The sequence below is a fragment of the Sinohyriopsis cumingii genome, chromosome 1 (genome assembly GCF_028554795.1).
Source record: "Sinohyriopsis cumingii isolate HCF-2022 chromosome 1, ASM2855479v2, whole genome shotgun sequence".
Classification (NCBI taxonomy): domain Eukaryota; kingdom Metazoa; phylum Mollusca; class Bivalvia; order Unionida; family Unionidae; genus Sinohyriopsis; species Sinohyriopsis cumingii.
Genome location: NC_142961.1, coordinates 80298878 through 80314947, shown reverse-complemented (window position 1 = coordinate 80314947; position 16070 = coordinate 80298878). Strand labels below are relative to the sequence as shown.

Here is a 16070-nt window from a genome sequence, read left to right as displayed (position 1 = left end):
GTACAGATGGAAATTACACTGTCAAAACTGTAGGAGGACTGGAATCAAGAGATATCAGAGATAGTTTCCTGTGCAATGGTGTCTGGGGCTCAGGGAGACGCTATGACTCTATGGTCTTAAACTAAGTAACTGCAAAAGCAAAACCAACAAATTTCATAAAATACAATACATTATTTCATTCTCTAATTTATAAAAATTTAAATTTAAAAGGAACTTCCAGTATTTTGTTTTAAATTGCATTTATTACCAAATTTTCTTGAATGTGCTAAAGGACCAATGGTGTTGAATGGAACAACATACCAATAGACATGCAGTATGCCAATGTAATAATCCAGAATGTCTTTAAATGAATTCACAATAATCCCAAAATAGTGATTTTGTCCAAAAATCAATGAGCACTTTGTAATTCCAATGAATAATTTAAATAAATAATACCTCTCAAATTATGACTGAATACAAGAATTATTAATTTTGTTGATCACAACCTATATACAAAAACATAAAGACACAATAAGATGACCTGGATGTGGGTCATTTTCCCATCAAATTCATAAAGAAATTCATTTCTAGAACCTTCTGAGGTCATAATCAAGGATAGATCTTGAACTTGAACTCAAGTAAACATCTATTTAAAACTTACAAACAGCACAAAAACACGAGAATAGTCAGGTACACACTAAAACTCTATCCTCAATTATGGACAAAGGTCAGATGCATGACAAAAAGCTCAATATACATAACAAAGAAAAAAATCATGTTTCTTGACACAGAGTGACATGGCAGATATGCTATGATATATGTATACTTTGAAATTAAGGTTAAGCCCTACCTGCTCCAAGCTGTGCCCTAATGTTCGGATTGGGTGTGGTTTTTAACCACTGTGTGAAGGCAGTAAACCAGAATGCCACAGAGCCATTCAAAACATGAGGATCCTCTCTGATGCTTCTGTCCATCTCCTCAAGAAGTAGCTTATTATGAAAGTAGTTCATGGAATCTGAAACAGGGAGCCAACTTTATCAGGAATAACTGCAGTGGAATCACAAGTTCTAAAGTCACTTCAAGTATGCATCAGTTTACTTTCATGCTTAATGGATAAATAGAAATAATAACAAATTAAGTTATCATAAAGACAATAAGACACTTTTTAAAATTCAAGATATCTGGTGCTTTTAAAGCTTGTCAGTGCATTGCATGATACATACAATTATGGGCTACATACTGTAAATTCCAATACAGATAGATCCTCATTTTCTTCTTTTTTCTTTCAATTCTCTTTCATCATAGTTTCATGCATGTTAAATATCACTGCCTTAAGCTTGCAGATTCTTTTCCATGGTCTGAATGCAAAGCACTCTCTCCCATAATGAACGACAAGTGTTACAATTTTCAGTAAGAAATTTGTGATAATGAAAATATTTTTAAATAAGGAATCATTTGGCCAAAATGGAAATAATATTTTTCATATTTTCTCATTTTGTCATAGTTTTATAAAACACTTTCAAAAAAAATGCTCACAATCACTGCCAAAGAATTCCCAAAAGAAGTGTCATGGAATCTGAAGTTTTCAAGGGCTGCAAATGGCAGTTTATAGGTATTGTACCGCTCTTTTTTCACATCATTACCTTTGATGCCACTGCTCTACTACCATCTCAAAAGACTTCTAAGAAATATGTGTGTGATGTGATGTGATTTTGATTTTTAACATAGCTTTAACAATTTTTCAGTCATATCACTATAATGTCTGCAATGTGGCAGTTTATAGTGATGTCTAGCACTGGGGCATCATGCTGCAGACATGTAGCATGATCTAAGAAATAAATGGAGCATGTAGATTATAAATTTGTTACATACCACAATAAACAGCGACATTGTCTCCAGCTGAAGGGAAGAACATTTTGGTAGCCCTGACATAGCATCTTGCATAGGAATCAGTAGGGATGTAATTATACAGATCAAAGTCTTGCTTCATCAAAGTGAAACTCCAGCAATTAACAGCTACCAGAACACATGTCACCAGAATCACAGTGATCTGGAAAAAAAATAGCTAGTTCTGTAGACTTATGCAATAATGTATCCCCATATATCTGACTTGAAAAAAAACTTAAAAGATAAAACTCTGACAGGAAATTGTAATATCGACAACAAACACTGCTGCTGTCGCCATCTGAAAAGTGATACTTATTCTCTTATTCATATACATGTGTGGTATGGTTAGCGCATATGACAAAGCCATGTGGAATGCACCTATCCTACAAGTGCATTCACTGACAAAGTAGATGACATCATCATGGTTATGACATCATGAATGTCTGCAGTGTTATTCTGGCAGTTTTAGAAAGAAAATAACAAATTCTGCCAACCTTCAAACATCAACAGCTCTTATGAAATATTCTGTATATCCAAGGCATACTGATACCAATAATACATCATTGTTTTTCCAACACTATTTCCACATGAGAAATTAGAAAAATAATTATATTAAACTAGTATAGGATTGGGAAAATGTCCAACCTCTCAGACTAGAATTTGTGGTCAGGAACTCAGCCAAGTCTTGTTACTGCCTAAACATTCAAACCCATATCCCTATCACACAGAAATGCATAAGATGGATCCTACTGGTATCACAATTACATTAATACACTTGGATGCCTAGATAGCATAGTGTTAACTCATTCATTTTGTGGTTCATATATGCTGGAACAGTTTGTCCCAAATAATAATAAATAATAATACTAATAACAACAACAACAACAAAAGAATAACAGAAATATTGTAATTTTGTATTGGTTATAGCTTAGAACATGTGGAGTCTGAACAAGGTAGAAATGGATTTATTTCCTAGTGATAATGTTCTTCAACATCAAGGGTAGGTTACAAGATCAAGTGTAACCATAACTGTTCCAGTGTAAGCCAGTCTAGTAAATTGTTAGCTTTGTTCAACCATCAGTAGTGATCAGTTTTATTAATAACTGCTTTATTAACAAAACATAAAAACCCTTTCCTTAAAGCAAAGTTTCAACAAAAAAGGTGGTTATTTAATCCCCCCAACAAAAAACCATAATTTTCAAAACAAAAACAAAAATGCCACCTCAATATATGCAAGTAACATGTAGCATGTAATGGTAAAAAGTCCTGTTCATAGTTCTTGTAAAACTATCCTTTTTGTAGTTCATACAGCTCAATGTCATAGAGGCAATTAAAAGGCAAAGGTGGCTAGGTATGTACAACCACCATTTCATGTATCAATTGGCTGAGAGTAGCTTGGGTGAAGTGTCAAATCCTTTGAAGACTGCTATGGTGGAGCCTATTGTATTGATTTGCATAGGTAAAGTTCAGAAAAGGGAACGACCCAATTTCTTTTAAGTTATTGGTAAATCATAGAGATGCGAGTAGAAGAATGTGTGATTTGTGTCATTTGGATTTTTTAAGATAGCTTTAAGTTTTTCAGTCACATTGCTACGATGTCTGCAGCGTAGGAGTTTACAGTGATGTCTAGCACTGGGGCATCATGCCACAGACATGTAGCATGATGTCCCACCCAGTCACATTATCCTGACACCAGGCCGACCAGTCCTAACACTATCCTCTTAATGCTGAGTGCCAAGCGAGGCAGCTGTTAGTACCATTTTTGTAAATCTTTGGCCAGGGATCGAACCCATGACCTCCCGCATCTGAGGCGAATGCTCTAACCATTAGGCCACTGGAGTGGTCTGTGAGTTGAGTAAGAAAAGCTATTATGCATCATTGCCTTCAAAAGAATGTTTAAACCATCTGTACTGAAGATTGCTGGCAAGTCTGCAAACAGCAGCAACATTTCTTTGAAGTCAGATTTTACATCAGTCACTGGAACAGTGTTCAAGTGTGACTCATTTTTGAATGCAAAATATTAAATGCATTTCCCATGATTTAGGAAACAATAAACTAACAGAGAAGCAAGAAAAGTCCAGTAAAATTAATTTCAGAACTCTTGGATGATGGAGTTTGACTTTGTGAAGCAGGGCAGCAAGAAGAAGCATTTAACTTTTTGCACATACTGCAAAAAACATATCAACATAAGAAAATCTGGTGAGTATGACATCCATCCAACTGTCAGTACCATGTGTAACATCTAGACAAACCATTTGACACACAGAACTGTACATATAGATTAGTTCTCTTTATTATTATTAGTTATCTTAATCTTGTTAAAATACTAATTATTAATTGACCTAAGCTTTTCAGGATGGTTTTACCCATTAAACAGACCAACTGAAAGACAATAAAAAGCACACGCTCATGCCTGCACAGTTGATTTGTGTAGATAAAGTGTTAACACCTGTACTGGACAGAGGTGTTTATTACTGCCATACTACCTGTAAAGCCCCCTATTATACTTTAAAATATTATGTCTCCTCTTCTTCCCTCCCTTCTCCTGACAAAATAGTCAGTCTGAAATGTAATGTACAACAAATTATAATTTAATTGGTTAAATACTGTTTAAGTAGTAATCCTTCTTTGGCTCCTTATTTGCAGAAAGAAACAGTCCTTCTTCTCTTTGCTGACACCACATGTTAATTTCCATCTTTGGGAGTCATATGTTTATTCAACTCACAATGGCTTCTTGTATATCAAGATGAACTGTTAATTGTTTGACCAGCGTTCACAATACTGAACTTAACCAGAGCGCCATCACTGAGACAAATTCAACTTGGGAGGACATTCCAGAAAATTGGACTGCATCAAAAATTGGTTAAACAGTTAGCTGAGAAGAACATCAAGTCTCAGTTTCAATTGGAAAGAAGCATCTTCTTCAACTGTACAGCGATAATGTGCAGCGGACGGGTGATTCTTCTTTGTGTTCAAGAGCATCATCATGTGACCAGACTGGTTTTTCATTTATCTTTAACAGCATTGTCATGTGACCTGCAAGCAGCTGATATGGCAGCTGTCAAGAAACAGATGAATTACAATCATCTGTTGCTGCATTGACACAATCTTCCACAATGACTGCCATATCACCTTGAGGTAAAACAGCTTCACAATCTTCATGGAGTCCGAGAGAGCCTCATGGTTTGACAGGTATGTGGTAGTGGTGCTGCAAAATATGGTGGTTACATAAGCCGAAAGTAATCACTCCTGGAAAGACTCTAAGAATATTGGCATGAGGGAAGCACGGATCCATTGGACACACTACTCTTTAGGCATGTAGAATCACTGCTACTGGATGGCACCATCTTTGACAACAATGCTGCGCTAGAGGAAGACAACTTCCATCCCTTCTGTGACAGTCGCAGGATAATCTCAGACCTGTTTGGCATTTGAGCTAACTGCAGCCAATTTTGTTAAAACAATCAATGGATATGCGGTGGAGATAGTGCATCCAAATCATCGCTAGCAAATTCAAGAAGGTTCACGGATTCTTCCAGGATGACATCACTGGCTTAGCGACCTACTTTCCGCCATATTGCGAGGTCAACAGAGGCTGTTTTCAATTTGGCGGTCGTAACTATGCACTGAAAACGCCTGGATGTGAAAAATACCCGGTTTTCCAACCCAGCCTATGCAGAAGAAATCCCAGAACAGGGCCTAGAACTAAAGACATTAATATTGTTTCATTTTACTATAAAGTGCCCATTCCATGTTTGATGGAGGCTTACAGGCACAGTTAGAATACACTGCATCAATTTAACCACGTTAAAACTCCACAGCACTTTCCCTGGTAAAAAAATTTGGTACTTTTCATTTGTATCTTTTGCAAAACACTATGCACTATCTACCTATGTATTGGCTATTGGTTAGGCGCACAAACTGAACAATATCCCTGATCCTACTAATTCTTTTCTTATTCCAAACTAATGCAATTGCTTCGTAAACTTTTACTGCACACAGATGCCAGACTACCAGTTGACAATGTATTCTATAAAAAAAAAAAAATGTCCTGCCATGATTCACTCACAATGTCTTCTGTGTAGTTCTATTTAAGTCCTGGGGACCCCGAGTGGCCGAATGGTCTAAAGCACTAACCGTTATGGATCACTGCCATCTCACCTTTGTCTGCGTGGGTTCAAGTCTTGGGCTCAGCTAATGTGGGTATGTGAGAAAGCTTGCTGGTAGCTGGTAGCTTCTCATGAGTCAGTGGTTCATTCCAGGGTTTTACTGTGTTCTTCCTTCACCATTAATACTGGCTGCCATGTATAGCCTATCTTGTGCTGAAAAATGGCGTCAAACCCTATAACAACAGCAACAACAACTATTTAAATACATTTATCAACTTGCATTTTGGTCATTCATGTGAGCTGGGGATGACAGAAAGACAACCTGGTAGCAGAAACCCAAACTTAACTTCAGTTCTCTCAGGTTCAGATCAGTGACAATGGTTTAGTTGTCAAGTTTAAGCGTTACAACACTGCAAGGGTACCCTTTATTGCCTTAAGTGTCATAAACACCCACCCCACCAATTTACAAGACCAGAGCCCTGTCTATGCACTGCTTCAATATTTACAAATGCTGGGTTGTCATTTGGACCCACTCTTCCTTACCTGTGAAAGGGTTGCCCATAACTATGCAGGAGTTCAACCAATCCTTGCCCACATTGCTCTTGCCATGTGGTTTTAATCCTCAATTATTCAAGACTCATAGTTTTAGGATTGGGGTAGCAACAGAGGGTGCTAAGCAGGGTCTATCAGACAGTCCTATTCGGGTCTTAGGTAGGTGGCAGTCAGATGTCTTGAGAAATACATCCATCTGAGCAATAGAATTTCAAGTTTGTAATTCAGTGCTGACATCGGTTTTTTCTATACAATACTATAGCACTTTCTACTGCCTGGTTCTGCTTTACAATTTTTTCTGCTTTGAGGTTTCATTCGTGCACAAAATGATACAGGCACTGCACTTCATATGGGTTCATTAAAGATGTGACCTTCTTACAACACATTCTCCCACTGGTGTTCTGTGACATGGAATACAAGCATTTCTGGATAATGTGTGCACAGTTTGGCAGTCTCATGGGTGCACAGACCGATAGAGCCATCCATATCATATGGCATTGCTCTTCATATGGGTTCACTGAAGACCACTTCATATGGGTTCATTGAAGACATAACTATCTTACAACACTTCACTCTCCCACTGGCATTCTGTGATATGGAATACAAATGTTTCTGGATATTGTGTGCACAGTTTGGCGGTCTCATGGGTGGACTGACCGACAGAGCTGTCCATATCATATGGCACTGCACTTCATATCGGTTTACTGAAGAGCACTTCTTATGGGTTCATTGAAGTCATGTCTATCTTACAACACTTCAGTTTCCCAATGACATTCTGTGACATGGAATACAAACGTTTCTGGATATTGTGTACTCCCGACTTCAGAATTCATGCTGTTTTGACACAACATGTGCAGGAATTTGTGTTTTTCATTGTGTCTATTTACTAGGTCAGTATACAGAACTGGCTTCAATTGTTTCTTGAAATGTTTGGCAATCTCAGGCGTTGCTGCTCATTCATACTTTTTACATGAACTCTCAGATGTTTTGATTTATTTCATCATATACTGTCACACCATCCTGCAGCTGCAGCACTCCACAATTAAGCTGTACCTTGCAGGAATTAGATTCCATTACCTCAGTCTGATCATAGTAACTATTTCAGGAGTCAGAGAGGTTACAGAATATACTTCGTGAGATAAAAATGAACAATATATCATAGTAAGTCCAGATTCCCTATTACATACAGGATGGTGGTGCAGTTGTCACCTATGTTGCGAGAGGGAGTTCACTGACTGTGGACTTGCTGCAGTGCATGTGTCTAGTGTTATTTCTTGGATTCTTGCAATTTGGTGAATTTACAGTTCGAGCACTGCAGACAACAAATTCCACATGCAAATGCCTGAGGATTTGAGATGTGATTATAAAAAATACAATGGACCCCTTTTCATGCTGGTGTCAATATATCAATCCTTCGGAACTCATGGTTGTCCCATGTCCTGTCTGGAGCAGAATTTGAGTCTGCAGCAGCAAAGTGCTTTGGCTGGAGGTCATGGTGCAGCCACATCTGCAGCTGGAGTTGGTATGGAGGACAATGTTATTTCAACTTTAGGACAATAGTCTTTGTCATGTCATACGCATTACATCAGATTTCTTCCTAAATTACTATAAACTAATTGTGCACTGGTTCTGTTTGCTTTGTTGCAGTGTGAATAATTTGCTATTCGTGGAGTCCATTATTTCTGCAACAAACAATCAGTGTATGTCGGACATGATATTTCATGTGGATAAATGCCTATTCATTCTGCGTTGTAGAGCATCTAAGACTGACATTTTCCATCAAGGTGTGGATGTCATATTAATGATATGACCAAAGATATCTTTATTTGTCCTTTCCATGTGAAGAGGAAATTCCATAGTATTTAGATATTAGCTGGAGCTCACCTTTGTAATCCATTGTTTCTCATGGACAATGCCCGCGCCTTAAGTAGAACTACTATCCATATCACTACCATTGAGGCTGTTTTGCTCAGGTTAGGTTATGATTCACATCACTATAATGTACATACCTGTCACATTGCGGCAGATATCAGTGATGCTAAGGCTTGAATTCCATACCATCTGATCGAACCTTGGGTTGATGGTCCTTTAATGTATCTTGTGGATATATTCAGGTGTACTCAGATAGAATAGAGTTTGATTTGTGTAGAGGCATATATCATAGATATCATAGTGTGTGCCTCACTTGTCGGTGCACACTTGTGTCGATCAATGCACTATTCTGCTTCTTTACATAGTGATACCATCATATAAATTTGCAACACTTCAGAGATGTATAGCTATTCATTCCTAGTCATTCATTGTTACATCCTTTGCTACATTGCCATTTTAGCTGTATCTTTTATTAGTGGACATGTGAATTCCTAACTGGTTATCAAATACATATATCTAATATTGATACCTTTAGGCACATCTGGATTATTATGCAGTTTGAAATCTAGTTCATGCATTTTCCACATTATTGCATTATCAATCATTATTATCTTTATTTATCCTTACATTTCCTTCAATTGAGGGCCTTCGTTACAGTTGCACTGTTCCAAAGTCACAGAGCTCTGTTCACTTCATTTGGGCCATTGCCAAGTTTCATGCATTCACAACTTTGCTTTTGACCCCTATTTGGGTCAGTACTTAAATGTACTCAACTATTATGCCCATATACTTCATACCTGCTTCCTACGGTGCATGTATGGAGTATTGGCTGATGTTTGTTATCACAGCAATCCTCAGGATCAGACTTATTGAGTTTCGGTTATCAGTGTCCATATATACCTCGTATCAGCCCCTTGCAGCTCCACATACCAGTGTCGGACACTCTTCACAACCCTACAAACTCCCTCAAGTCTCTCTTCCTGAGGTATTCCTATAGAAACAATTCAGAGAGCTCAGCTGGTGCAGTGCACTGTGACAGGATTTGCCCCCATTATGCCAATGATTATTTTTATCATTACAATAAAGTTTAAATTGAACCTATGTATTGTGTGTTATTTAAATTATAATTTAATTGGTTAAATGTAGTTTAAGTAATACACAGTGCATCCTTCTCTGGCTCCTGCTGGGCCCCTCTTTGTCTACTATGGTTCTCTGCTCAGACACGAACTCACTGAAGCCAATATATGTTAATAAGCTAGTAACTAAATTTTGAAACAATGTCATGTTGAATCAATCAGACGACCGAGGTGAAGCATGTGATCAAACACTGTGACAGTTAGGCATCATTCATATAACTGATACACCTGTAGAGATGCATTCCTTTCAGTGCAGATACTGCATTTAATTTTTAACATTATTTGCGGAAAGAACCACCTGCCTCCCCTCCTTCCACCATGTTGTTTATTTGGGACATTTCCTGCATAGCGTACTTTTCCAGCTCTGTTCTAGGGGCCCTTTGTCAAATCGGCTAATGTTATTATCTTGGTAATCCTCAGGACCAGACTCATCGAGTTTCGATTATCAGTGTCCCTACATACCTCATATTGGCCCCTTGCGACTCCACATACAGGTGTCGGACATTCTTCACAACCCTACAAACTCGCTGTCTCCATTCCTGGGGTATTGCCATTGCCAAGTTTCATGCACTGACTGCTTTGCTTTTGACCCCCTAGTTATGTCAGTACTTAAATGTACTCAGCTATTATGCCTATATACTTCATACCCACTTCCTATGGTGCATGTGTGGAGTATCGGCTGATGTTTATTATCATAGCAATCCTCAGAATCAGCCTTATCAAGTTTCGGTTATCAGTGTCCCTATATACCTTGTATCAGCCCCATGCAGCTCCACATACAGGTGTCAGATCCTCTTCAGAACCCTACAAACTCCCCCAAGTCTCTCTTCCTGATGTATTCCTATAGAAACAATTCAGAGCTTGGCTGGTGCAGTGTGCTGAGAACAACTCATTTCTGATCATGATGCATTCAGAGATGTCTGAACAACAATACCAACCAGTCTCTAATAAATGCAAAGATGAACACCAATGACACTTGCATAACCCTAATGGACTACTAAAAGCAGCAACAACTATCTAATTAAGCTTTTATTTTGCCATTCACTGAATTTTAAAGACAGAAACTTGGTGCATGTTTTATTTAATATGTGTTTGTGACTATATAAATGTTTTTACACTCTGTGTGTGTGTGTGTGTGTATGGTGATCATATCTGACAATGCAAAGACTACAAGCAATTTGAATTTTGTTTGTAAGTGTACTTTATGCTTTAAATGAAAACAGGCAGCTTTCTTTTATATGGATTTATACTTTTCTAAAGAACCGCTCTGGTGGATCAGTGGTTAGAGCGCCCACCTCTGATAATGGAGGTCGTGGGTTCAACCCGCAGCTGAGTCATACCAAAGACTTACAAAAATGGTACTAACAGATGCCTTGCTAGGTGCTCAGCATTAAGAGGTTAGTGTTAGGACTAGTTGGCCTGGTGTCAGGATTATGTGACTGGGTGGGACAACATTGCTACATGTCTGCGGCATGATGCCCCAGTGCTAGACATCACTATAAACTCCCACACTGCAGACATCATAGTGATATGACTGAAAAATTGTAAAAGCTAAGTTAAAAGTCCAAATCACACACACACACACACACATTTTCTAATGACTTATATGAAATGATAATTTATTCTCAACTGGATGGCATCACTTTTCGGGGTCATGCGCACTGACCCCCTCTTGGGACCTCAAAACACTTTCTGAGTCTAAAAAAAATCCCAACACTGTTTTGAGATTATGGCAGGTATTGCAGTCTTATTCTCATGTTTTTTCTTATTCACCAACAGCCTCTTCTTAATCTTGTGAATAAAAAATAAAACAAGCCCCTCGAAGAAAATGATACTATATTGTCCAACTGACCATTTCTTCTTGAGTGTTGAAACCATACCCAATAGTCCAGAATATTAAGATTGTCAAATTAGCCACTGTGGTAGCCATACTGGATGTAAAGATCAGCTCCATTTTCATTCACAGAACAAACTAGATACCATTAAGAGACTTTTGGTGAAAAATCCCATGTTGATGTGATCATCCATTCATTAGAATTGGTTACAAGATGTTCAATATGCTCAGTGTGGCAGCCATATTTAATATCAGATTAGCCATTGTTATGGGGGGAGTGTGAGGCCTGGGCCTGATGTCCCGCTCGCCAAAGTAAGTGAAGCGTCTCTCACAGCGTCTCCTTTCCAGGTGTAGTGATCGCCTCAGGACCACAGTCTGGCTCTGCTAGGTAGGATGTTACGTGCATATGGCCTCTCCTACAATATTGTGTCCACAGCAGCACCTTCACGCGGGGCCCCCTGTTTACACAGAGCCTGCTGTGTGGCACAACCGAATGCCCAGCAGTATAACTGGGTTGGCAGACTGGGCTCGTTAGCACTGGCAGGCAGCCAGTCTAAGAGAAGGAAAACTATGACTCCAGTTCGTCTAGGAGAAGGAAACTCTGATTCCAAACCCACCCAGTCTCAGCCATTGGATGATGGCTCCGCTGCCTTGTGGATATCTTCGGGAGAAGGAAAGGCTACAGGAGTAAACCCCAACAGAAAATCCGGAGTGGAGCCCCTAAGGCGGCTGGGTTTCAACTACGACTTCCTTCCGGCAGCTCCTGCATCCAAACTGCTGCCAAATGTCATGATTGACATTCCTTTGGACCCCACCTGCAAGGATGAGAGGGTGATCCTGATGTTTGGGCAGCCCAGGATCTGCATACTCCACGCCCAGGCTTGTGCCCTGGAGAAATCACTCCAGTCTTGTTCCTGAGCGGGGAAAGAACTCGGAAGCTGGTAGCATATGGGTTATAAGTCCCACCTGATTGGCATAGGGAAGGTGCGGTGGGAGGGATAATCGTGTCCCACTTGCCGACTACTGCCTACCTCAAGCCAGGCAACCACCGGTCAGTAAGGCGTTGACCCGCCATCGTCTGCCTGCTCCAGTGGGTGTCTGGAGCTCAGTGTGTTGCTCAGCATGACAAGCAGATGCTAACTCCACAAAAAAAACAAGAAACCAATAAAGAAGACTACAGCTCTTCGATTCGCAAGCTGGAACGTGTGCACCATGGACACAGGCATCTCTGATAACCTCAGGGAGGTGGAGACATCAGGAAGACAGCCATCATTGATAGAGAACTCACCAGACTAAATATCAGCATAGCTGTCCTCCAGGAAACCAGGCTCACCTCTAGCGGATCCCTCAGAGTGGAAAACTACACCTTCTTCTGGAGGGGCCTAGAACATGAGAATCCCTGTTGGCACAGAGTGGGTTTTGCCATAAAAAACAACCCCCTGGCTTTGGTTGAACCTCCCACAGGGGGTACTGAGCGTCTCTTGTCAATCCACCTCACCACTGCTGCAGGTCCTGTCAAAATCCTCAGTGTCTATGCCTCCACCCTCACGTCTTCAGAAGACATAAAGGACCAATGAAAATGGTCAGAGACTGCTGAAGCTATGCACCTACCATAACCTGTGCGCCACAAACACCTTCTTCAAGTGTAAGCCCCAACATAAAGTGTCATGGAAACACCCCAGGTCTCATCACAGGCATCAGCTCGACTTGGTGATCACCAGGTGCTCTGCAGCAGGGTGTGCCTACAGCCACACACACTACACCGCTCAAAACCAAAAGTATGTCCTCACATAAAAACTACACAGATGTCGGTCACCTCCAGGACATGCCAGAGCATGATGCCACAGCCATGTGGAACGCCATGAAGGGTGCCATCTAAAGCACAACCATGTCCACATTTGGCAAGAAGGAATGGCCCAGCCAGGACTGGTTCAACACACATCAAGGATGGAACCAATAATCAATGACAAACGAAAAGCCTTCATAGCTTACAAAAAAATGCCCTAATGAATGGACGCTTTGCTGTTCTCAGAAATGCCTGAAGCAACACCCAACATATTGCTAGACATGAACAAGTACTGGCAACAACTGTGTGAAGGAATCCAGTGCAGTGCCAAGTCCAGAAACATCCAAGGTATGTACAGTGCAACAACTGTGTGAAGGAATCCAGTGCAGTGCCAAGTCCAGAAACATCCAAGGTATGTACAGTTGCATCAAGAAGGCTCTAGGCCCTACAGTGAAAGAAGTCACCCCCCTAAAATCTCTGATGGGAGAGAAGATCACTGACCATGAGCAACAAATGGCCAGATGGGTGCAGAACTCCCGAGAAACGTCAGTAACCGATGTGGCCCTTAGCAGCATAAAGAAATTGCCCACCATGGAGGAGCTCGACAAAGAGCTCACCTTAGAAGAGCTCAGCAAAGCAATTGACTCCCTCCAGCACCAGGTAGCGACAGCATCCTGCCCGAAGCTATCAAATGTGGGAAACCAACATTGCTTCAGCTGCTGCATGAGCTACTTTGCCTCTGCTGGGAGGAAGGAGCAGTCCCCCAAGACATGTGCGACACCATGATTGTGACCCTTTACAAAAACAAGGGCGACCACAGTGACTGCAATAATTACAGAGGGATCTTGCTCTTGAGCATCGTTGGCAAAGTGTATGCCTGCATCATATTAAACAGGCTGCAGTTGCTGGCAGACTGTTTCTACCCGGAATCCCAGTGCGGCTTCAGAGCAGGCAGGTCGACGACAAACATGATCTTTTCCCTACGACAACTCCAAGAGAAGAGCAGAGAGCAAGGTCAAACACTCTACATGATGTTCATCGACATCACCAAGGCCTTTGACCTGGTCAACAGGAAGGGCCTATTTGAACTTCTCAGTAAGATTGGTTGCCCCCACAAACAATGCAGCATGATAATCTCTTTCCATGCCAATATGAAGGGAACAGTCCTGTCTGATGGATCCTCCTCAGCCTCCTTCCCAATCAACAGCGGTGAGAAGCTGGGCTGCGTGCTGGTGCCAACCTTTCTCAGGATCTTCTTCTCCCTGCTCTTATCCTACGCATTCGACTCATCCAATGATAGCGTATATCTAAACACCAGGTCTGATGGGAGGCTGTTCAACCTGGCACATTTGCACTCGAAGACCAGAGTGAGGTCAGTGCTTATCAGATGCTTTTTGCAGATGATGCAGCTCTTGTGACCCACACCGAGGACACCCTCCAGAGACTGGGAGACTGTTTCGCTGATGCATGCTAGCAGTTTGGGCTCACCATCAGCCTGGAAAAGACAAAAGTCAGCATGGAAGATACCACCATTGCCCCTTCCATCAAAATTGACAGTGTCACCCTGGAAGCAGTCAACAACTTTACTTACCTGGGGTCAACCATCAGCAACACTCTCTCGCTTGATGTGGAGCTGGACAGAAGGCTTAGAAAGGAAAACACCATCATGGCACAACTAACGAAGAGGGTGTGGGAAAATGTGCTGATAGAGCACACCAAAATCCAAGTCTACCAGGCCTGCATACTCAACACCCTTCTATATGGAAGTGAGACCTGGATTACCTACATAAGGCAAGAGCACTGGTTCAACTCCTTCCATATACGGTGCCTAAAATTTACTTTTTAAAATCAACTGGCAAGACCACATCCCACACAGCGAGATCCTGCAGCATGCTAGTAACCCCAGCATGTACTCCCTGCTGAGCAAATGCCACCTTCGATGGCTGGGACACATCCAACGCATGGAAGATGGAAGGCTGCCAAAGGACATCCCATATAGACAGCTGGCCACTGGCACCAGAAGAGTTGGCTGTCCCTCACTCCGTTTCATGGATGTGTGCAAGATGGACATGAAGGCATGTGACATTTCACCCAATGGCTGGGAAGTGCTGACCGAGGACCGAGGCATGTGGAGGCTGACATTAAGCAAGGGCATAGCAGCTGCTGAAGCGAGGAGAGGCCAGTTGGTGGCAGAGATACATGAGAGAAAGAAGAGCGCGGCAGCAACCCCAGTAACTCAGACTTCCCAGTATGTCTGCACCAACTGCAACAGGGACTGTCAATCACACATAGGCCTATACAGCCACAGCAGACAATGCCAACACCCCAGAGACAGATGACACTCCAAGGGCGCTATTTGCATGGATTCTCGAGACTGAGCCACCAATGATGATGATGAGCCATTGTTATCCAGGACCAACTAGATATAATTAGTCTCTGGTGAAAACACTATGTCATAAGATTTTCCATTTATTTGTCATAGCAATAACAAGATTTTCAAGACGGCTACCAAGATGGCCATGCCATATTGGTGCCACTTTTGTCTAGCATCAAGAAGACATCATGTCTTTCAGTAAAAACCCAAATTTGATATGATTTTCCATTTGGGAAGTGCAGCAAAAAGATTTTCAAGATTGCCACCATGGTGGCTAAAATGAATATCAGATTGGTAGAAATTTTATTTAAGCTCAACTACACATCATGAGAAGTCTTCCAGTGAAAACACCATACTGATATAACTTTATTTGGAAGCAATAGCAATAACAAGATTTTTAGGATATACAAGAAATCTGAGCAGCACCATTTGATATTATGGCCAACTGGATTGTGTGTGTGTGTGTGTGTGTGTGTGTGTAAAGTTTCATAGCAGTCCTCTAAGTAGTTTAGTAGGAGTTGTGATAACAAACTTGTGCCAA

The 16070-nt window shown here is 41.0% G+C and overlaps 1 protein-coding gene across 5 annotated transcripts in view; it reads right to left on the bottom strand.

Annotated features, from left to right (window-relative positions):
• LOC149807210 (patched domain-containing protein 3-like) overlaps positions 1-16070 on the bottom strand; it is a 128079-nt gene that overhangs the window by 63450 nt on the left and 48559 nt on the right. For all 5 annotated transcript variants that reach the window (XM_089963590.1, XM_089963601.1, XM_089963610.1 and 2 more), the window contains exons 11-12: positions 1852-2029; positions 830-994 (exon numbers count right to left, since the gene is read on the bottom strand). In XM_089963590.1, the coding sequence (XP_089819716.1) occupies positions 830-994; positions 1852-2029 (343 nt within the window). The remainder of the gene's footprint in view (positions 1-829; positions 995-1851; positions 2030-16070) is intronic.